The sequence below is a fragment of the Tigriopus californicus genome, chromosome 8 (assembly GCF_007210705.1).
Source record: "Tigriopus californicus strain San Diego chromosome 8, Tcal_SD_v2.1, whole genome shotgun sequence".
NCBI classification, from domain to species: Eukaryota; Metazoa; Arthropoda; class Copepoda; order Harpacticoida; family Harpacticidae; genus Tigriopus; species Tigriopus californicus.
Genome location: NC_081447.1, coordinates 1,310,970 through 1,334,059, shown reverse-complemented (window position 1 = coordinate 1,334,059; position 23,090 = coordinate 1,310,970). Strand labels below are relative to the sequence as shown.

Below are 23,090 nucleotides of genomic sequence, written 5' to 3'. Positions count from 1 at the left end.
GAGAGCGAACTTTGTGTGACAGTGAGCAGTCGCTAAAGTCCGGATCTACGTATACTAAGAAGCATGCATTTTCCAAACAGGCTATGGTTTTCCTGCTGGTGTCTGTTAAATCTAGTCTACATTGGAGCAGCAAATTTTACAACTGGTCAAATGGTACAGATGATCCAGACAGATTGTGGTGAGACTTGTGACACCACAATTACCGGACCCCTTGGAAAATATTTCAATGTACTTCAAAAAGACTTTGATTGTGAAGATATTGTGACAAACCCAATCTTGGACTACAGCTCAACGTCGGACAAACCTCCCAGATTGGATGAATTATCCGATTCAATCAAATCCAAATTCACGTATGGCAATCAATTCGGCCTTGAGTATTTATATCTGGATGACTCCAATGGAGTAACTCATAACCTAAAATGGACGGAACAAGAAGTTGAGCAATATCGACAGAGCTATCGTCTCGGAAAATTGCACGGTCTGTACGGGTTTAAGGCGTGTCATGACATTGGACAGCATATCCGAGATCACATACAAGAACAAGTCCAAGATGGCCATGTTTTAGTGATTGGCAGCCAAGTCCCATGGTTAGAAGCCATTCTATTGGAGCACGGTGCCAAAAAGGTCACGACCTTGGAATACGTTCCCATTGACAACCAGCATCCGGATCTGGAGGTTCTTGATCCCAAAGAATTTCGGAAGCGCTTCACGGAAGGAGCTTTGCCACAATTTGATGCCATGGCTACATTTTCCTCTTTGGAACACAGCGGACTAGGTCGTTATGGAGATGGCATCAATCCTTGGGGAGATCTGATCACCATGGCCAAAGCTTGGTGTGTCATGCGCCCAGGGGGGAGAGCTCTGGTAGGAGTGCCCGTGGGCTATGACGCTGTTCTCTTCAATGGTTGCAAACTCTACGGCCACTTGCAACTGTCCCATTTGTTCACCAATTTTGAACAAATCTACACTGAAGCGAATATGACCATCAATGCCAAAGATATTCCCGGTGAAGACCGTAAATATACAAATCTGTTTGATTATCAACCAATTTTCATCATTCAAAAGCCTCTGATCGATAATAAATCGGAACTTTAGATCCCTTTTCTCAGATTATCTTTGTTCTTCTCGGATTTGTGGTTGAATACTCGCGAAACCTCTCATAATATTCTTTTTGCAAAGAGGAACAAGGCAAACTAAAGAAAAATGACGCTCTATTCATTGGACCCAACTTTTTGAGCATCAAAGCTATCATTATCAATAAGAAGTTAGCGATCGATACCAAAATACAATATCCATTCCAATTGTTCAAGGTGGAATATGTGAACTCCGCTTGGCCGCGGCCTTGAAATTCTTCATCGACACGCTCATTATTCATCTCTCTCCCGCTCTCCCATGATCATGTTCGATTGCCGAATGACGGAATGTCGTCATCCTATGGCCTTCAAATCAAGTTGGGGAAAAAGCATTTAATACTCTCTTTTTCTCTCTCTCTCTCTCTCTTTCATTTTATCGTTACGTACCGTAAGCTCGCTCTCTTTCATTGTCTGTGGGCTTTACTTCGAAGTCGTGGAAAATGGCTTGCCTTATTCGCGACCTTCAAAAGAGAGCGATTCACGCGACCCCATGAGCAAGGCGTCTCGGTCTCGCGTGTTTGCAGGTCTGACATTGAAATTCTGGCCTTTACAAGGTCGATCACGAGGAACGGCCTTACCATCCAAGCTGCTCCTAAAACTCCCAATTAGATCCCACCAGACGCACTCTTACTCAAGGTCGAGTGACAGACGGAGATAGCAGAACGGATCTCTTTTTCCTCAAGGGCTTGGCCTTGAAGGCCTGAATGTGGCCACTGCAGACGTCCTTTGGGGACAATGCTCTCTGAATCACTGTGCTTTGTTCTGTCCAACGTACAGCGGATCTGACCTTGGAATTCAGTGTCGTGAATCGATTTAGAATCCCTCTCATTGAATGGAACGCCTCTTTCTCAACCTACGAAGACTCAAGTACCATGAGGATAGGAGGTGCTATATTTTATGACGCAAGGAAGCTAATCCAATTTTGACGCTATTCCCCGTGAAGCCTTTTCCATGATCGGAGAAGGAAAGTTTGGATAACCTTGTTCCAATCTTGGAAATAACGGCCTTGTTGGATGGAACGTGCTTCATAAACGATTTTTGGACATTTGCCTCGTTCTATGTCTCTTGAGCAAGATGACGTCAATAGTGGCCTCGAAGCCTCAACTAATCGCCAATTGTTCGTTATCGACTCGATCAAGGAGGCAATGATATCCAATCCTTGGGCTCAATTACTTGCCAATTACTCGGCTTTCTTGGCAGATATTCCTATTCGCGGTATAGATTTGGCACACTTTGAGCGGTAATCCGAGCGAACTGTTCCGTTGCCACATGGGAAAAACATTTTCTCAGGTAACGAGAACGGCTCGAAATTTCTTGGAATCTCTGCCATCCATTCCCAATTCAATTCTCGTACAAAAATAAAGAGCGGGAGAGCTCTTATCTGGAAGTTTCCAACACTCGATGATTGGTCCAGTCTGGAGAGCTGTGCCTATCTAAATCCAGCATGGAAAGTAGGCCCATGACAGTTTCACCGTTGTTCTTCTTCCCCTGTTGATCGTCACCGCCCTTCCATGGAAATCAACTGGTGAAGAGCGTCATTCGCAAGAGCCACAGGCATAACGTCGTGTCTTGGTCGTCAACTAGGTTAGATCGCTTTGATTGAGGTGTGAGTGGTACTGCTTTTATGCACTGGCAGGCTTACCACCTACTTACACAGGGTTCTGAGTACTATTCTGACTAACAGTGGGATGATCGGTTCAGCTTGAGTTGTTGCCATTCATGCTCTTCCAATAATAAATCATGGTGCTGGTCTGCTCGATTTTGGGAAAGACTTCTAACTTGCTGAAATTGTGACAGATACAACCGGGTGATTTCATGATTTCTACTGAAGCCATATCTAGTGCCCCAGACTCCATGATGTTCGAGAATGTCGGTGCTAAATTCTGTTCGGGTGCTCTTTTTATATTGCTCCTCAAGTTGGTCCGACCTACAAACCGAGTGCAATCGCAGATATTTCAGACGTCGCATGCATGCAAGTGCATTTACCCCAAACCAGGTATCTCGATTTTATAGGTAGAGGCGAGCTCTCTGGAGGTGGTGCTTAAATAGCATTGCCACTATCAGAGGTTGCCGTGCGGTTGAAAGATCGAGAGCAAAATTACCTGTGGTCGTTCATGAAGTTACAGGTGTGCTTGAGACTTCGTTGCCGAAAAAAGTGCACTAAGACCTGGAGATCGACACAAGTCTGGCCCTATGTAGGCCCCCTTTCCAGCTCTTGATATTTATATTTCGAAAAGTCCCCAGCGATAACAGGCGTAATACTTGGAAGGAAAAAGGCCCTTGGTTATCTGACTTTTTTTGCCAACGCAGCGAAGTTTTTGTGTCTTGTACATTTGAACGCTCTCCGCCTCAGGTTTTTTTTTCTATGCACTTCTCCCTGCCATTTCCCTGGACTTTTTTTGGCATGGCAGGCCAAGAACAATGGCACCAACGAAATCACCAGGTTTCACAGTTGCCTTGTGAGAGGTGGTGCTACGTCAGACACGCACAAAAACTTCGTTGTCGCCGTCATCAACGTCGTTGTGGGCCATAAAAACGATCTACCTGTTGTTGCCTCTTTTCTCCAACTTCCTCCAAAGTTTCCCTCCCCACTCATCCTGGTGATGAGCCTACCAAGGAGCTCTGCTCTCGGCTGAGCGGAATACACATGGACTGGGCTTGAAAATAAGTAGATCTTTGGATTTGCCGCCTCAGTAAGCGACAGAAGGCAACAGGAAAGGCAACAGCTGTTCCTTCCAGTCAATGGATGGGGAGAGAGAGAGCTTGAAGTGATTGAAGTTAAGGCGAAGGGAGGCTGGAAGATGAACTGTTGTAGTTGCCAGCAAAAAGTGATCATGGCATTTTTTGCCCGTCCCGCCAAAACCGATCTTAGGTATCAATTTGTCTGTGTTTTTATCATAACTTTATATGGCCATTGCCCTCCAGACTTGCATCTTAAAAGGAACTTTTTTTTCCTTGCGGATCTCAAAGCCCTCATTTTGTACAAGGGCATGATCAGCGTTATCTTTGAGGGTGTCTTCCAGCTCCCTTTCGGCTCCTCAGCTGCTGGAAAGCTGTCCGAGAGGCTACATTAACAGGATGAGATTCGCCTGGAGCGGTGAAAGAAGGGGAGTCTCTTTGTCAAGCTAGGAAAGGAGGAGGCACAGTTTCAGACCATCTTCCACCAACCTGTTGTTGCCTTGTTCACGTTCGTTTCTCCTCATCGGGACTGTGCTGTTTCACCTTGGTCATGGTCTAAGATGGTGGTTTGCTAGCTGTTGTGGCTGAACCAGGCAGTGGTTGTGGCCTGGAAATTCCAAGAATTAGCGTTGCCGGATGGCTGAAGGAGAGCTGATATCACCTCAGAGGAAAGTGGGCTAAGGCGTAGATCGTACCAGGGGACCAGGGAAACTTGTGTTGTTGGCAAGTACGAGTACATGGTAGTGAGGTAGTGGGTAAGTTTTTACGTACGGACATACGTACTCCTGCGGTTCTGCCGCAGCAAAACATCATCGACTCACTTCTGATGACGAACACCATTGCCATCAACAGCAACGTTTCGTTTCTCAAGCGACAGCAACGAAACCAACAACGATTTACTTACCTGGAGTAGACACCACCGGAAAAACAGCCATGAAAGTATCTCTCATCCCTGATCTCCTGTGGCCTAACATCACAAGTACTAGCGTGCGTGCAAGTAGAAGCATTAGCCAAATTTCAATCTTTACCTCCAATCTCGACCTAGCAACTTGCTGAGGATCTGAATGGATGTTTTTTTTTTTGTAAATCGGTTGAGAGTTCGTTATTCCATTGGCCTAGTCACTGACGACAAACTAATAAATGGACAATGACCCTTTTTGCCTAATAAAATCGCCTAACGGTAACAAGATCGAATCCCAAGGAAGGTCGGACTTACTTGTGAGAACCAACCGAGTTTCCAAACACATCATTAAATGGTGAATGGTATACATAAATACATGGTTATTCAAGTGAGACGGAAACTTTCAGACTACCAAATTGTATTTGATCAACCCGAGAGCGAGGTTGGTTTGTTGTCTGTGGGCCATTAGGTTAGGCGTTGACGCTTGTCTACAGCAAGATCTCCAGACTGAAATGGGCCGTGATTCTCAAGGTCGTCGTGATGGCGTCCGACGGACCGTGAAGTCTTTGGCGACAAACTGAGAGACGGATATCTTCATCTTGAACATGCGTCGTGGAGGGACCAAATTACCTTGATCTGTACCTAGTATCCATATATTCACCCAACCCTTTCATCTCCTTGACTTCTTGGGGTGTTGCCGACTTGGATTCCCAAACGAACTTCACCCTTTGCTAGTTCACAGAAGGAGATCGAGATCCATGAAGTTAAGAAAAAACCGTTGGATGCCCCCAACCACCTTCGGGGCCAGCAGGAATGGAAAGATGGAGGGGGTGAGTAAGTAAGACTGTTTGGTTCAGCCTACTCAACGAAGGGATGGATGACCTTCAATCTTCTCATTTGTGGGCATATTTGAGTAGTCGGGAACCAGTTTGACGTTAACTGGATGGAGGGATTGATCGGTCAAAACCCGAGACATTTCTCAATGTGCTTGTTAACGGCACATCGTCTAGGACTTAAGATAAAGCCACAGTGGGCCTAAGGGTAGATGGAAAAGCAAATGGAAAGGCATAGATCATTTCCGTGGTATTTTTATATATCTATATGTTTCTGCCCAGACAACGTGTCATTAATTACAGTACATCCCAATTGAATCTTCGGCGCATGCCTAAGAGGTCTCATTCAATTACTAGTTTGGTAAAATTCGAGTTCAAGTAGGCTGAAAACCTAGAGAGGAAGATAAATGGTCCGAGTCTCCAATTTACGGAATCTACCTTGGGGTTGGGATCGGACCTTCAACTTGATTTGCATGGATTCCTCAGCATTTGTAGGATCGTTATACTGTACTGTAGTGGATCCGCTTGAGGGCCAAAGTCACGGATCATCACTCTTGTTCTCTTCTTCTACAAGGTACTAAGGTAGACTTGCTTACCCTTTTGCCTTTCGCTCTTTCACCTGCCAATTCTAAATAAAACAACACCTAAAACCCTCCAATGGAGACACGATAGACATTCCTGGTCAATCTATGTAGATCCTCAAACTAGATAGATGGATAACGTCCCATGGCCGTCACTGCCATCTTCCAAATTGGGATCTCTTTTTGAGAACCCCGCTATGAGGTGGATTTTTATGTGAACACTAATCCGAAAAGGTACATGCATTTTTTACGGCTCGGCAAGATATTCATGGCTTCATGACGTGTTTTGAGTGTATTTCATTTGCTCTAGCTGGCAGGGCCGAGTTGGAATCGTTGACGTCCCATGGCTCGTCCCTCGAAATATCGAATTGGGTACATTTGTCAATTCTATTAAAGATCAAGTCGTGGGAACATAACGAGTTTCCACCCAAGTGAATCTGATGGAGATGAGGAGTGCAGTAGATGTACTATACTATGATATATTTTGCGTTTTGTCTCTGAGGGCGAAGCCACCCCTTCACAACCCCTTCCCTCTTTCTGTGTCTCGTATTCGTCCTCTTCAAAGTCAAAAGCATTCAGGGCATAGTTCTGTATCCCAGTCGCTCGTTGGCTACTTGTGTGTACTGTATGTACGGAGCACACCATCCCTGGCCAATTCCAACTCAGCTTGTTTGTGACCTAAAGCCAGCAAAAACATCCACCCCAACCAACAAACCGGCTTCCGTCCAAGTGTTTTCCTCCGCCGAGGGTCTCGGAAACTATGATAGGGGGTGAACTAGGGCTGCTCTACATTAGAGAACACCCCTTTCCCTTCCAAATCCCACTTTTACAGAACTGTATGTACGAGTATGTGTGTCGTCCACTGTGGATAGCGAAGGGTTCGTGGCGATGGGGGAGGCTCAAGCGAAAGTAATCGAAAATAGAAAGTCTTCTTGCCTCCTACACTTGTTCCCCTTGGGATTGCCAAGTGTGTTACTTGGGGGAGGAAATAGTACAAGAACAAATGCGACCGACCTGACTCGTACATGGCAATCGCAAGCCAGCCAGGGGGTGCCTTTTATCACTCCATGCTAGAAGATTCTAGGGATGAGACAGACGGAGGGACGGAGGGAGAAAGAGGGAAAGAAAGAAAGAAGGAAAGAAAGAATGAGGGTGCTGAGTGCACTGACCTCCAAATCCCCCGATCGATGTGCGGGTAACGGAGGCAGGCAGGCACAATGATGACGACAACAACAACGATGTCGACGACATAGGCAGGAGTTGTTTTCTCCGGATGTTCTCGTTGTTCCGAGATCTGAGATAATTTTATGAAGCCTCGTCATTGTGACCAATTCCTATCTTCATCCTCCTTACAATTGGGAGCGACAGTTCCACGTTCCCAGGGACTGGTGGCGCAAAAAATGCTCTCATTTATTATCTTCCCCAGATCGCCAAGCAATATTGAGTTCCCGACCAGTTGGACGACAAATTCTGAAACGAGGAGATTGGAAAACATACCCAGGTTCAAGGGCATTCTTCTTCCTTCAATCGCAATGAAGTGCCGCTTGTCATGATAGTTGGGTTGTTGCAGGGAAACGGCTAGTGAACCTTCAACCATTTAATGTTGTCCAATTAGATTGAGGGCTCAGATTAGCAAGACCCAAGTGTGGAGTTGGCTCGTATAAGAGCATTTGTAATAAGCAAGCACGTAAGCAAGCCAAGCCAGCTCTCTAGGACAGCGAGGCATTGAGAGAGGGATTCTACGGCCACAATCATCATCATCACTCAACTAAGAAGCCGTTGGACAAAGAAAAAAAATCCCAAGACTAGACGAATTTCAAGTGGGCATGAGTGAGGTTGATCTTGGTCTGACCAGAACTGTTCACAGACATATGGAAGGATTTGAGCTCTGCCCATGATCTTTCTAAAGAAACCGATGTCAGCTTTCTTATCTGTTTGACTAAATTACATGTTCGAAAGAGATTTCCAAACGAGCAATGACTGTGCCCAGATATGGCAACCCTTGATTGTAGGCCAAATACCATTTGTTGTACCGAGCCAGCATAAACTACACCAAATCCAAGGTCAGGGGCATATTTGAAGATGAAATATCACGCATTGTCTTCTTTCCATTGCAGGTAAGACCCGAGTTTGAACCCCTCTATTGAAATGGCGCTTTTGAGCCACGACGCCAGGAGAGTATTGCTTTTAAAATAAAATAAAAAGATCTCGGAACAAAAAGTCAATCTCGAGGTCCTTTGAGGAGAATGTGAGCTAGTAGGATTGAATCGGGTGGGTTGGGGAGTGGTGGGCTAGACTTCTCTCGTCTGAAAGAGCTCCTTTTTATTTGAAATGCATTTATGTTTCTTTGTCCTCAATGTCCATTCAACATGGATAGCGAACCCTATCATTATAATACAACTTCAGGACGTCTAGAACAGTTTGCATTCTCATTTCTGGGCCATTGGCGAGATGTCCGACAAGAAATGGTGTTCACTTCATTGGAACAAAAAGTTGTTTGCTTTGATCCACATGCACACATTTGAACACATTGTAATCATTTGCCATCTGACTCTCATTTAGAACTTTGACCAGGTTCAATGTCCTACTATGTGTCTCCAAATTCAATGGACTTTGGTGTCTGACACCCTTGTGGGGCTAATTGCCAGGTTCAGTCCGAACTTATTGGCTTGACCACTCATTTCCTAGCGGTCTCTCTTGAGTTAGTTTCTAACGGAGGGACACCTTTAGGCACAACAAATCTTGTGTTTGGGCTTGGCTGGCCAATGAGGAGGCGAACCCACTTTGACACAGACATTTACTACTCCCGTAGTCCGCCGCAGTCACCCTGATGGGATGGGTGGGAGACTTAAGGAGAAATTTATGGGTCCAATAGCCATTAAAATGTAATGAAATTGGAAGAAACTCGAGGTTCAAGGAACTCCTCATTGCCCAAACAGATGATCTTTTATTACTGCCAACACTCATTTGCCACTCACAAGAGCAATCGTTCCCATGGGACTCACAAGAATGTGCGTAGAACCCTTCAACCCTGTCTGAAGAGAGCCTTTCTACCTATACCTACAAACAAACGGAACACACATTTGAACCCGGAGAGGAGCCAAAAATCAACGACCCTTACGTATAGCATCAGCATTTCTCGAGCTCTTCTTCTTCTTCTTCTCGTTCGTTTTCTTCCGAGTTTCAAGTTCACATTTTGCCCGCGAGAAACCGTAAGCAATCCGTCTTGGAATGGCTTCACCACCAAAACAGCGTCCAATGCCTTTCTTGGTAAGCATGTGGAGTGGATACTCTGGAGAGAGAATGTGAGCCGGCAGGCAGGAAGAGCAGAAAGAAAACGGTCGAGAGAGTTTCAAGTTCATGATCAAGGCTACGTTGACGGCCATAGGACAGCTTGTTGTACCGTAGTATGTACTTAAGTGGGGTGAGGGCTGGGGATTGGTTAATGGGCAGAGGGGTCTGACGAAGTTTCCAGGTTGAATGTGTTCAAGCTGAGGGAGGCAATGAGGCAATTTCGGACCGACGATGGTGGCCGTGAAAATTTTTCCAAGCCTCGCTTTCAACTTGTCCGTTTGGGCTCATAAAAATGCTTCATTGAGGGGAGGAAGACGGAAAATACAGGCTAGCAGGAAGAAGGATAGGAGGGAAGGAGAGATTCAGGCTAAATTGGACAGATTTCTCGATCCCACTGCATTGAAAAGCACCTATGATTGTTCATAGAGTACTTGCTTGGATTCGAATGCCTTGACTTTTGACTAACCTGAGTGATATACACCCATGAACCCAATGATTGAACCGGGATATGTGAAGTGCGTACGTGTGTTGAAAATCCTGTTTCTGTCAGTGGAACTCGCTCCATCCAGACGAGCCTTGGTCACGGAGGGATGTTATGTAACCCGTCCGAGTGAGTCCTAAAAGTCAGACCCTGAAATTCATTCTCAAGCCTGTCAAGGGCGCATGGAGATGATTTCTAGACACGATTGGCTGCTGCCATGACCATGATGATGCTCTCTGGAGATGCGGTGCATGCATAGAAGGACTCACACCCACCCAAACACACACATACACTGCTTCTTCCCCGGGCCATTTTCTCGAGTTTCTTTGTCGGATGGATTGGACCCCGAGGAGGATTTTGGGCCAGAACGACTGGTGTTGCTCGGATGTTGCCTCAATTCAGGCACAGGAATGTTTTCCTCCTCCTCCTCCTCCTCCTCCGATTGCTTCTATTCCCACTACTATCACTACTCTTACTGCTCCCTGGCTGACCCTGCCCTTGAAGCGACTTTGAAAACGAAAGTTCATTCAACTGGCTTTGTTTGTTGTGCTCTGACTTCAGAGAAGCTATAGAGTAGAGATTGCCATAAGTACTACTAAGTACTAGCACTTGCTTTTGAACACTTGAAACTGCATTTAACAAGCAAGGCGGTACGGATCGATCGGCAAATTATGCCAGGGGCAGATTTCCGGACAGAGCGGGGCCACACAGTTGTTATCGCAAATGTTTAACGATCATCATGGTTACGTACGTAGTCTTGTGGCGTATAGACCGGCCTAAAAACTCATTTGGCCCTCACGTACGAAATGTTTTAAGATCGTTTCTCACACTCATCCTGAAGCTTTGAAACGGTTTTGACGATACTCTCTAATGCACGTTCAAGACAGGGAAAAAATGATTGGCCACCTTTTCCAATCCACCAAAGGCAAATAGATAACTAGATAGATCTACCACCATCAAGAAGCTGTCAGAGTGTGAAATTAAGCGATGAGCTGAAAATGCTGAGAAATCATTGGTAAACCAGATCGCGAAACAAAAAAAAACAATGATCGGAATGCGGGATTTTCGCATGGAGAAGCGAAAAGAAAGAGACAGAGAGAGAGAGAGAGGCTCTGACTTGAAATCGGATCCAAGCTCAGGGGCGAAAATTGTTCTTCTGGATTGCCTGACAAATTCCTGGACGAAAGAATCCCATTACATATAGTTGACGACTGAACAACCGAATTTTTGAGGAGAGGGGAGACTCATTAATTAATGAGCTTGACTTCGAGGAATACGAAAAAAAGCTGTTTGTTATTCACCCGATCTTGAGGGTCAATCCCGGGGTCCGGTAAACTAAGTGACTAACTCGAGAGCTCAGAAATGAGGCATGAAAAACCGTTGAAGGAGAAGAAAACAAAGAGACCCCAAAGAGCTTCTGTAAATCCGTCATGGTGTTGCTCGTGGCTGGTGTTGTTCTTGGCCCTGATCTTCACACCGTCGACAACGTCAATCCCGATTTTAGAGCAAGTACAAGTCAGTAAGTAGGTACATAAATCGCGTGTGCATTGCATCAAAGTGTGAGTGAAGTGAGTGAGTTCACTTCTAAAGAAGAATTTCGGGATCGGACATCGATCCCAAGAAGCTTCAAACGGGTCCGAAACGACGGTTAGAACGGGTCGCTCTGATGATGAAGGTACATCCATTCAATAGTGCACACAGCCACACACATTGGCATTATTTGGTAATGAAAATGGAGCTGTTGGCCCTGACTGTTTCTCCCGTTGTTCTGTCGCTCTCATGATTCAATGCAATCGTGGTGTCATTTGCTCCCGACTCAGGTTCAAGGCCGTCCGCTACTTCTTCTCCCTCCTCCCGTTGCCTCTACCGTTTGAACCGTACTACTACTACTACTGCTACTCCTCGGGTTGTGCTGCTCTCCCTGCATATGACGTTGAAGACGACAACGATGATGTTGTTGATGATGATACAGAAGAGGATCGCTCTCCAATGTCCACACTCAACGGCCCTCGATCGAGCCATTTTCATGGCTGGGCATTCAATAGTTGCGGCCACAACGCACCACTCGTCCGTCCTTCCACTCACTCGCCATGGTTGGCCAGTGTTGATTCGTTTTCATCCTAGGGATCGGAGAGCATAATTGACAAGCTCGCTGCAGAGGCACCCTTGACGAATTCATGGTCACGAGTTTACTTTTGTGGCCGCAACATATTTAATGCCAATGGCATTACTCGTCTCCAAGTTTGTCTGGGCATGACCAAGACGACCATGATGACAAGGTGGGCGTTTGAATTTAGGAGCATTCACGCTCTCACTAGCTCACCAGCTGGCTGTCTTGGTGGCTTGCTGGCTCGTAAGTTCGTTCTCTCGTTCTTTCCCTCAAATTGTGGGTCATTGGGGATAGGAGGCATTATGCCAATGTGTCGTGGTCACTTTCGTCGTCCACCTCAGAGTTTTCGGAGATAAATTGACAAAAATCTCTGTGGGTCATTGGGTGCACTTCTCGTTTGTCGTCCGTCACTTTTGCGGCCATATCGCTCATACTCGATTTGAATGCCATAAATACGAATATGTGCCAAGTTCAGTGGCGCGAGATTCCAGCCCCGATTGGCTGCCAGGGCGCTTGTTCAGCCCATCTATGGATGTGGGCTGGGTATGCTGCATGAACCTATGCCAGTCTCGGATTGGCTGATATCTTTCAAGATAGCCATGAGAAAGAAATAATGTCTTACGGAGCCAGTATGATATTTTAGCTACCCTATCTATATCAGCCCTTGTCGTCTGATTCCGGGGGGCTAGCAAGTCTGTCAGAGGAGTTCACTGACCAAATTTCAGGCCATGGTTAAAGTTGATTCCTCAAAGCCATGATTAAACAGAGCTCTTACGTGTGCTTTATGATTCACCACAGTGCTTTTTGTCTTCATTCAGAGAGAGAGAGAGAGAGCCTATCTCTGAAGTTCAGCCTCGAGTAGTTTGGGGTTAACAGCCAAATCCAAGGCCACAACGAGTTGTGAAGAGAACTTGAGAGAACAGAGCTAGAGAGAGAGAGAGAGACAGAAACACAAGGAGAGGGAGAGAGAAGCAGCTCGGTCTCTATCATACCGTACAACATAGTATATCAGTATATCATTGAGACGCGGCTGGGATTTAACGCTTTGATTGATTGCTTCGCATGACAATGATGGTAATACCTTCGGGCTTTTTAACTACAGAGATCCAAGTTGCATATTTGGGTGGTACATGGTAGAAGGCAATGCTCTCCGGGTACACCTAGGGGCTGCAATACCATCCGGTAAAACCGTATTATCTAAAAAGTGTGACCTTGAAACCAGATTAAAATCCTCGTCTGGATGAACGAGCACCTTCGGCGCAACTCTCCAAGCCTCCTGTCGACCTATCTACCTAGTCCAAATGGAAGCCATCCAGTAAGTTGGTGGGGCACTGTGGTGGATGTGGATGAGAGGCTCCGAGAACAGCCAACAGCCCAATTCTTTAGCGTACAGTTGAAAACAAATGCATCCATCCGTGGTGATGATTCTCTGGTTCTCCGCACCAAAGATCATCATCATCATCACTATGATCCTCATCAAATGCCAGACGATTCTAGTTACCCTCTAGTCACACCTTAGGCTTTGTCCAGGCAAATGCAGTAAATATTGAAACATGATTGAAGTTGACCCTAATCCGTCAGAATGATGATGCTACAAAAAGCAAAAAAAAAATCGTCATCGCCGCCCTTGAAATCGAGAGTTTGCGTTGGTGGATTACGGCAAGTTTATGGGGGGAATGAGGCAACAAGTTCGAGCCCAGAAAAATGAGAAACTGTCCCAAGGTCCCTCAACTGAATTTATTTGTATCGATTGTTCGACATGCCTAGGCAGAAAATACGTTAAACCGTTGGAGTGACTGGACGAGAAGTTTACGGCATTGACGCAAGCTCATGAAATATGAGAGTAAGGAAAAGACAACCGAGAGGCTATCCATGAAGGAAGACTCTCTGCAAGACCTTGGCCTAATACTTGCTTATCAGTTTTTTATGACAAAGTTCAAGAACTCGAGAGCTGGAAATGTATTTCGCATGCCACACTAGTGTGTGTGCACACATAGTACACTTAACAATGGCGTTACGAAGACATGTTGTATGGCTCCATCAAGCACCGCCACACTCTTGTCAATGGTTGGCAGGAAGTCTGTGAGACAATTTGTCTGCCTTTTAACTCTTTGGCCCCCGTTTCCCAACAACCACTAATGGCAAATACTCCACCTTCACTTCACCCTCAGCTCAGCTCACTGTTGTAAAATTGAACACTTTCTGATGGTTTGGCTTAACTAAAAGTACCGTAGCGTGGATTTTGAATTGAAGAAAATGCCCCACTGTTTCAATTTGTGTTATCGATAGTTGGGAAGACTTCAAGCTAACGATTGATTTGGTCCCGGAGCTCTCATGTACATGCAAATGTACGTGGATCGATTATTGTCCGACCATTCATTGATACCGCGTGTACTACAAGGATTGGCGTCCACAATGGGTCGATATCCTCGGGTTCAGCACCCTATCGGGCACAATGATTCTAGCTAGCTCACACTCCCTGGGGAGGGTGAATGTTCCCCTATGCAAAAAGCAATGCCACAGAAAGAAAGGGTTCCAATACTACTGGCCAACTATTCGCCAGAGCTGTTGTGGGCACACATAAATGGTCATGTAATGGAAATGCTATGGGCCATTACCAATAGCATTACATAGAATTAGAGGAATGAATGCTTTGTGTGTCTTGACGTCGGCGATCCTAGTAGGTAACTTTTCGAGGAGGGTTTATACGAAAGAGGGATGTCCACAGAGACACTTGTTTCTACCCTCATTTTAACCTGTAATGATACGTGAAGGAAAGACTGACATTATCATTTAAAAAAAACTACAAGTGTTCCCAATTCATGCACGGATTGGGGTGGTTGTTTTTGACGGCCATTTCCCATATTTTTGCCCTAACTTGCCCTTGAAGGGAGGCTTTTCCACCTGTTTGTCGGGCCCTGTGACGAAAAGAAAACGCATTGCACCAACTTCACTAATAACGGAAAAGAACTCAAATGAGAGGGTGTTAAGTGTTTAGGGGTGGAAATTGGACACTCTACACAAGTGATACGCCAACGCTAGCTTTGTTTCCCTTCGACGACCTCGTTCTCCATTGTCAAACCGATGCTCAGAATCGTTTTTTGGGACTTTAAAACTGCTCGAGTCTCCCCTATTTCCACGCAACCAAATAGCTCGCTTGCATTCCTGGCAAGAAGGTTGGCTGAGCTCTTTTCTAAGGCATCATGGCCTCTATCACTCTCCTCGGTGATTGCAGTGCTGGCTAGTCAAGTGGCAGCAGGATTCTGCATTGAAATCCAAACCATGAAACAGTCCCTAAGACAATCATAAGGATCACCCACCAAAGTTTGTCCAGGTTGGGGACTGGGGCTGGTGATGGGAGAAGAACAAGGAAGATTGGCTGGCATGGTGCCTCTTCGGATGACGACATCTTAGATCTGTATTGGGGGCAGTATGCGAGTGGAGGTGTGTACTACTAAAGCGACTTGAGGGAAAAAAACAGTAAGCCATCTGAGTCGGTGGTAATCATGGAGAGAGTACCATTGTCGTCCACCTGGACTGGGCACCATGGCCAACGTCCTAGTATTTCTTCTTCATCCTCACCACCACCACCACCACTCTGTTGTTGTTTCTTGGCATCCCCAATGCTAGTACTACCCTACTTCCAAAATACATGTACTGCTTCTTGTTGTGCAGAGTGGGGGGGGGGATCAGGGCAACATCGGCAACACCACCTCCAGTATCATCCCATTTCTGCGCCACTGGCTTGATACCATGACCGACCGGGCAACTACAACACTTCTCCCCCCCTTCATGATGAGGATGAAGAGGATCTCCACGTCGTCGTCTTGGCCCCAGACATTGTTGCCGACGCTTGAGCTTCAACTGCCTCGTCTTATTCTCGACCGTCCCTCCGGCTGACTAGATTGTCGTCGAAGAAGAACCCCGAGTTTCAGACCCGTTGTCCGATGCACAAGCCGATAGTACTATACTACTAGACTAGGACTACGTTCGTTCATCCACTCCACTCTCATAACCAGGTAAATGAACTCGGGCACTGGAGCAACCAATCAGCGCGAGATCCGCCATTTGGATCCACCAATCAGGGCTCGCGACTCGTACACATTCACACACTACTCTACTTCTGGCCTGAGTCGGGCCAAACCCGACGGTACCCACATAGGATCGTCTGGAAAGGAACAAGCCAGTGAAAGAGGAGGCTGCGATGGGCAAGAAGCGAGAGTCACCGAGAACCGAAGCGCAAGATCATTTCCAGCATGGCTCAGAGGCTGTTGGGTCCATGCCATGACAATCAGGGACGGAATGGTGTTCGCTCTCTGTATTCTCTGTGCAATGAGAGTGAAATGTTCCTTCGGCCCTTTTTCCTCGAGTGCGAAGGGAGGGAGTAGGAGGATCAAGGGGAAAACGGGGGTTCTCGCTCGCACTCTCGCGTTCCACACGCACCCACGCACGCACGTATGCGCGGAGTCCAAGCCAACCGGGCCGAGACATGTAGTCCCATTTGGAGGGAGACATGCGCAGCTTCGGCGACTGATGTTGGCATGAATTTGGGATGGTGGATGGACCCGCCGATGATGTTGTTTCTCCCCTGGGTAAAAATTTCCATCTCCTTCTGTCAAAGAGTTAACTCTGCTGGACGACTTCACATTCCTACACACTGAACTTCGGCTTTTATTTAAGCAAGTTGGTTATACCAGAAGTCCGCATTAGTGCTTGAATGAGAGCTAATGCTTTAACTGTTCATCCTATCGGATATGTTCCTCGTTCTCCTCTGCGTGGCGCTTCCATTTCCATTCACAACAACACCGACGATTGCTGTTGTTGCTGTTGCCTGTTGTTGTGAAATGGTGGTGGTGGTGGAGGAGTTGGTGGTGGCGGTGGTGAAGGCAGCTCCAAAGCCTGCAGGAGAACGGAATACGTAGCGAAAAGAAGCGATCTGACTGACTTCGAGTCTGCTACACACGCTCCGCGTGTTTCGCTCAAGTGTTGACGAGGCTCTTCAGTTGTGCCGCAGCACTTAAACCGAGAGCTTACAGATATTTGTCCTTGGCATTGAAGTCGGACTTCACACATCAGCATCAGGAGAGCTGCTCTTGATCGAAACGAGTGACTGCTAATAAACATGATTCAAGCCGACGACTAGTGGTGTGTGAGCTCTTTTTTTTCTCGGGCCCAAGAGTAGTGAGTCGAGTGTGGACGGGTCGTTTCACTCCTGCCTAGTGTCTTGAGCGAGCAGTTACCAAAAAACAACTAGGATGGATTTCTAATGTGCCTGTGATTTGAACAAAAAGCCCTTTGGTGTCTTTATTTTAAAAGTATAGTAGTAGTAGTAACAACAACAGTATTGTGCAGTGGTCCAATCATTGTCGACATCATCATTTCGGTGGTGATTCTTTCAAGTTTGCGGTGATTCATTGTTGCGTTCCAAGATGTCTTGGAAAGAAAACAAAGTCCGGCTGTACACGCCGTCGGATGACCGGATCCTCACCGATAAGAAGCCCGACATTCAAGATCTCTTGCTCCTGGGACAGGCCGCTGTCACAAGCCTTCACCATCCGGGATCATCCTCAACATCCTCTTCCTCCTCAACATCAACTTCCACCTCTTCGTCAACACTGACAATCGCATCATTGCCACCATCGGTACCTCATCCCTTGCCTCAAGTTTCCATTGCCCCGAATCCAGTGACCAAGGCTGGACCTTTAGTCTCCCCCTCGCCCGTGTTGTCTTCGTTGGTCAGCGCACCGCCCAGTGCCTTAGTCGGGGTTCGTCCACCGGCCTTACCATTCCATCCAATCCCTCGATTGTCGAATGATTCTGGGATCGATCTCTCGTCGACGGAGCGGGACCCGCCATTGGCTTTCATTCATCCCAAACCCGCTTCCGATGGGATCGTTCCCCCAAACAACAATGAGCGCCTATCTATGCCTCCACCCCCGCCCCCGCCTCTTCCACGGGGCAGCTCCGGGTCCCCACCCACCAGTGTGTCATCCACGAGTGAAGAGGATGGATACGTCAATGCTATCCCGAATCGATCTGATATAGGTAAGGCCATAAGGATCCTTTACCGAGTCGCCCACGCAACAGGCAAACAATGAATAAGTTTTATTTGTACATGGAGTGAGGATTTTTTTGGTAAACCCAGAACCTGATTTCAAACTAAAATTCTCTACTCCATCCACAATGATTGGGTCCTATCCTAGTTTGTGAGTCGTGAGGTGTGAGTGGTTCGTTCAAGCTCGACATGCAAAAATTCCCCAATCATCTGCTCTCGATGCAGGCCAGTCCCTGGCCCGTGCTTTTGTGATAGGAGCACGGCAGATTGCGCGAGCGTCGGTGTCTTATGGACAAATAATGCACAAAAACAACTATTGTCCGCTATTTCTCCCAGCCATCACAAATCTCACCCCTGCGCTTCCACATGCTCCATGTGCATTTGCACTACCCTACGTAGACTTGTCCTACTCTCCCTGGCCACTCTTTTTCTCTCTCACTCTCATTGGGCACTTCCTACTTGTCGTAAACTGATCAGCAAATGACATATGTAAAGCCTAAGGGGTCCGAAATCATAATCCAACCATCTGCCCGTTCGACAACCAAAAAACCGCAAAATGGCCGAATGTTCGTTCAAAGCTCAAGGCACATTCTGCTCTCTCATCCTCATTCATGGCCACCTCCCGACCAACTAACTAACTAACTGACTGACTGACTGACTGACTGAGTGACTGACTGAGTGGCGAGATGTGGATAGTGGTGGATGGAAGCAACGCTGGTGTTGCTGAATCCAGGTGAAACTTCCCTCGTCAGGCCGACTGGTTTTTTGTCCGTCCGAAAACGGGCCACAGGCAAAGAAGAAGGCATCTTTGGTAGCACCACCACAGAGCAAGGAGCAACATACCTTCACATTCATACACAGGTAGAACCAGAGCAGCTTGGAACGTGAGTTAGATGGAGAGTAAACGACGCACACGCAGGCGGTTGGCAGCTTTAAGACCATTGGAGAGTTGGTACAGGAAACGAAATCTCGGGTGTTCAACGTAGATATGAGGATGCGATCTGGCCTTTGGTTTGAACTATTTTCGAAGAGACATGAAAACATCCCATAACAAATGCCGTCAAAGTTCTATGGTTGGAGTTTCGGGCTCCTGGGCCTGTCGGATCTTTGGCACGTGAATGTCAATTCTTGTCGCTCAAAGTTTCGTCTCATCCCCTCTTTCTTTTTCGCCTTGAATTGAAACACACACACACACACATACACACAGTTATAATCGAATACAGCATTAGCAAGGTTAGTTTCTCAGACTTTGACCTTTGGCATTACAATTTTAGTCCAAATTCGTACGGGATTTGTGGAGTCCCGGTATTCATTGCTTCGAACAGTTTTGCCTCATTATGCTCTAGAGAGAGAGAGACTGATAAAAATTTTGATCAAGTTTATAGAATATTAAAAAATACCCACAGAGGAGAGCACTCTCTACATTACTGTATTGTTAGATTTGTGGGAGCAAGTTCCTTATTTTGCTCGCCTCGGTCTCCTGCCTTACTTGTTATCAGCTCTGAATGGATGTGCCAAACATTTTCAAGGTCAGGTTCAAGTCTTGTTGTTGAGGGAAGTGTTGCGGTGGAGCACATATATTAGGCCAGAGATCGGAGTGAGCTGAGATCTGAGGAAGAGCAGCAAATGGGCAAGTCAACCCATTGAGCCAATTCTCTTGAGTTAGGAAAAGGAGGAAAACCTCTAGAAGTCCCAACAATTTTTTGATACAGCATTGTTGCCACAAAGACCACCTTCATCAATGAAGGTATGTCTGTTACGTTGTCTATGTTTGGTATATCAGGCTTCATACTTTTTTAGTCTGGTGTAACGTTTCTTCAGACATCCCTTTCGTTTGTCTGAATCCTTTATTGGCAAAATCCAGACACCAACACCAATTCTATTCCGCGAGCTCTGGGCAGACTGCTTTTACACCGCCGCTTCAGCCAGAACTATTTTTTATGGTGCTCGTCTACGCTGCCAACACCGTATGACGATCGTTCGTCGTTCGTTCTTGGGGTGACACACCAACCGAATTAAATGTACGAAAGGACCAGTTATCATCGAGACAGTGTCTCTGGTTTGAATGGCTTTTCCGGACGGCTGGTGGTTGTCGGTGTATGTACTGTACTGTGGTGGTGGGCTTTGCCAATACGCAAGCCCGACTCTCCCCCTTTCGATGATGGGGTTTCATTTTGGCAGCTGGACCCTCCTCAACCATAATGATACATGTGCCAAACATATCTATCAACATCCAACATCCAATTGCCATGAATCATATTACTCTCGGTTGGGATGTGCTTGGTTGTTCCATGATGTAAGGGACTTCAATTGTCAACGTGTTCCAAGTCAGAGCGTCTTCTAAGAAAACAGAAAACAACCTTGAACCCAAGAGTTTTCGAAGAGATCACTCGCAAATGCTTTGTCTTATCCTAGACTCCCAGACAGCCTCCCCCCTTCCTAGTCCCTCCCGGTCCTCTGTGGCCTTCTCTTTCCGTAAGTTCGACTCTCGTTGTTCCCTGAAGAATGCGTCCATCCACCTAAGTAGAAGAGGGGGAGGGGGGGGGGGCGCCCCAGGCCTAGGGCCTTGACGCCTATATCCGGTGACCGTGAAAATTCGTGCTACAGCGCGAGCGGCCTAGAGTGGAAACGCGTTGGAAGGACATTTGTGTCCTCGCACGCCTCCCCGTTCTGCTGAACCTAGTACATGAACTACTGAATGAGGCAAGGAGAGACCGGGGAAGGCTTGGACTGCAGTTTTTCGACGCCAACGGACGCCTCTCTCTCCTCGATCGAGATACGTCCTCCATCATGGTCTCGTCGGCTTCATCGTCGTAGCAGTTGAAGTCCTAGTAGCAGTTCTTCGTTGGTCTCCCCCTGTCCCAAAAGAGTGGTGAGACTCGGAGAGCGATAAAGCCGTCGAATCGAGAGAGACTTTGCTTGGAGAGCCAAGGGCAAACGGCGGCTCATTGTGACCCTGGCATTCAAAAAAAACCGACTCTGCACTCTCAGTTGCAATTTCAATGTGCAACAAACAATATCCACATAACTATCATTCATAGTTATCGTGGTGGTGGAGGTGCTGTCGGTGTTAGTGGTGTCGGTGTGTTTCTTTGGAGAAAGCTGATCTTGGACAGCCCTGCCAAACCGACCCTTATTAGTGTGGAGTTTGTACATATGCATTTTATTTTTTCTAATCACAAGAGTGCATTATATTAAGTCTCAGTCAACATGAAGCCCGCCCATTTTTATGCCGTGATCCCTCCCACCACCCCATCAGAAACGCTATCTATTAGTCCTACAAGTTTCATCCCTGCCAATGAAGAGCCCCTCCATTTGGTGCCACTCCCAGTTGTTGAATGCAAAGCTGAGTTTATAGAGGACGAAAGTGAGAGTGTATCAAACAGTCATATTTCTATGCATCACCACCAACATCATCATCGTGAAGAACAACAACAACAACTTCCGAGCGAAGATGTGCCCTCAGGCCGAACCATCTTAGGTAGGCTAATGGCCTTTTTCTCTGATCTGCCAAGGGTCGAGTTGCAATCGTTAAGGAGGATGATAAGATTATGATCTATGGTTTGTGCTTTGAAATTGCGACAATGGATGGCTGCCCTTGAAAAAACCCCTGCGGTTTGAGATAATCTTAAATCCGAGGAAGGGAAGAGCGAGAGAGAGACCCTGTCGTCAAAACTAAGTCAAGTTCAAGGGAAGGCAAATAAAGATAGAGTTGATTTTCCTGCCCGAACAATTCTCTTGAACTTGAAGTTATTGTGAATCTCTTTGGCGCATTCCGATATGTTGTGGCATATGCAGATATATTTGAGACATTGAATGTGTTTTTGAACGTTTACCTGCAATGGAACATTTCAAGGCCAAGCCTTGAATAAACGAACTCTGAGGAACTTTGGGCTGACACGATTTTTCTTGTTTTATTTCAGAATTCGACAACAATGACCAGGTCCTATGCCGTGTGTGTGGCGACAAAGCATCGGGATTTCATTATGGTGTGCACTCATGTGAAGGCTGCAAGGTAAGAACGAAGAGCCATCCGTGTTCTCCTTGTCCTCTGGGGTCTTGCTTATGACGTAATCGTCCTGCATTTTCGCCAATCGACAACTGTCTTGACTGGAAAAGTCTTGCAGTTGCCATCTCTTGATCCCGTCTCATCGTGTTGAAACGATGACCTCACACTGGCCTGTTACAATACGGGATTAGCCGCATGCAATGATATTCCTTTCCTCGAGTGTTGGAGTAGTACTTTCTTTGCTCATATTTGCCTACTGACCTTGATATTCGAATGAAGGGGCCACGACCGAGCTTGGCCTTCAGGAGGACGAACCACTGTTTCTCACTCACCCGAGTATTTCATTCTCTTTTTGGCCTTGAATCCTATGTTCCACAGAAGGTCTTTTTCTTTAGTGCCCTGGCCTTTCACACACACGCACACACACACACACACCACGAAAAGGCCTTATTTCCCCCTACTTCTCCTCGAAAAGGGAGGGGGAGAGAGAGACGATAGAGGGCATTGGTAGTGGTTGGTGGTGGTGGTGGTGGTGCATGGCTCTCAAAGCCTTTCCTCAACCTTGAAAATTATATCCCATTATTGGCTCTGTATCCAAGTTGTTCAAAACAGACCACCGCAGACTTTCGTGGCAATTCAAGTTGGCGTTTGCACGCAGGATATGACACGTCTGCTGATTTTTAGAATTGGCGAGCAGTTTAATATTTCATCGCCTCGCTCTCGTGGTCTTTAAGGCCAAGCCTGGGTGGACGACCACTTTTGTTATTTCATGAATCCATGGATCTTGGCAAGAACGTGGAAGTAAGTCCTTGGATGAGTCAGGAGAAGACCGGGAGTCATTTTGGACATCCGGTGTCAATCCCCTAACCCAAGGTTGTCTGTAATTTATGGCCTTGATTTTGACATTCCTGTCCCTCAAGGTCAATCCATTAGATAGCAAACAGAATGAGAAGGGGAGAACAAGTGAACGAAGTGAATGAGTAAATACATAAGGAGCGGAAAGACAGAGAACAG

General features: G+C 46.6%; 2 protein-coding genes across 3 annotated transcripts in view; both read left to right on the top strand.

Annotated features, from left to right (window-relative positions):
- Positions 1-63: 63 nt before the first annotated feature.
- On the top strand, positions 64-1,096 carry LOC131885129 (uncharacterized). The gene has a single exon (XM_059233068.1). The coding sequence runs from the start codon at positions 64-66 to the stop codon at positions 1,093-1,095; it is 1,032 nt and encodes a 343-aa protein (XP_059089051.1). The 3' UTR covers position 1,096.
- Positions 1,097-17,008: 15,912 nt separating this feature from the next.
- LOC131885172 (nuclear hormone receptor E75-like) overlaps positions 17,009-23,090 on the top strand; it is a 32,868-nt gene continuing 26,786 nt past the window's right edge. The window contains exons 1-2 of one of the 2 annotated variants that reach the window (XM_059233117.1): positions 17,009-18,057; positions 21,991-22,082. In XM_059233117.1, coding sequence (XP_059089100.1) covers positions 17,442-18,057; positions 21,991-22,082 — 708 coding nt within the window. In that variant the 5' untranslated portion in view covers positions 17,009-17,441. Of the gene's footprint in view, positions 18,058-20,776; positions 21,549-21,990; positions 22,083-23,090 lie in introns of those variants that run through there. The other variant, XM_059233118.1, reaches the window with a different exon arrangement.

Bases quoted from the DNA above. Each gene is read 5' to 3' on its own strand.
- LOC131885129 (XM_059233068.1), top strand. From the start codon at position 64: ATGCATTTTCCAAACAGGCTATGGTTTTCCTGCTGGTGTCTGTTAAAT.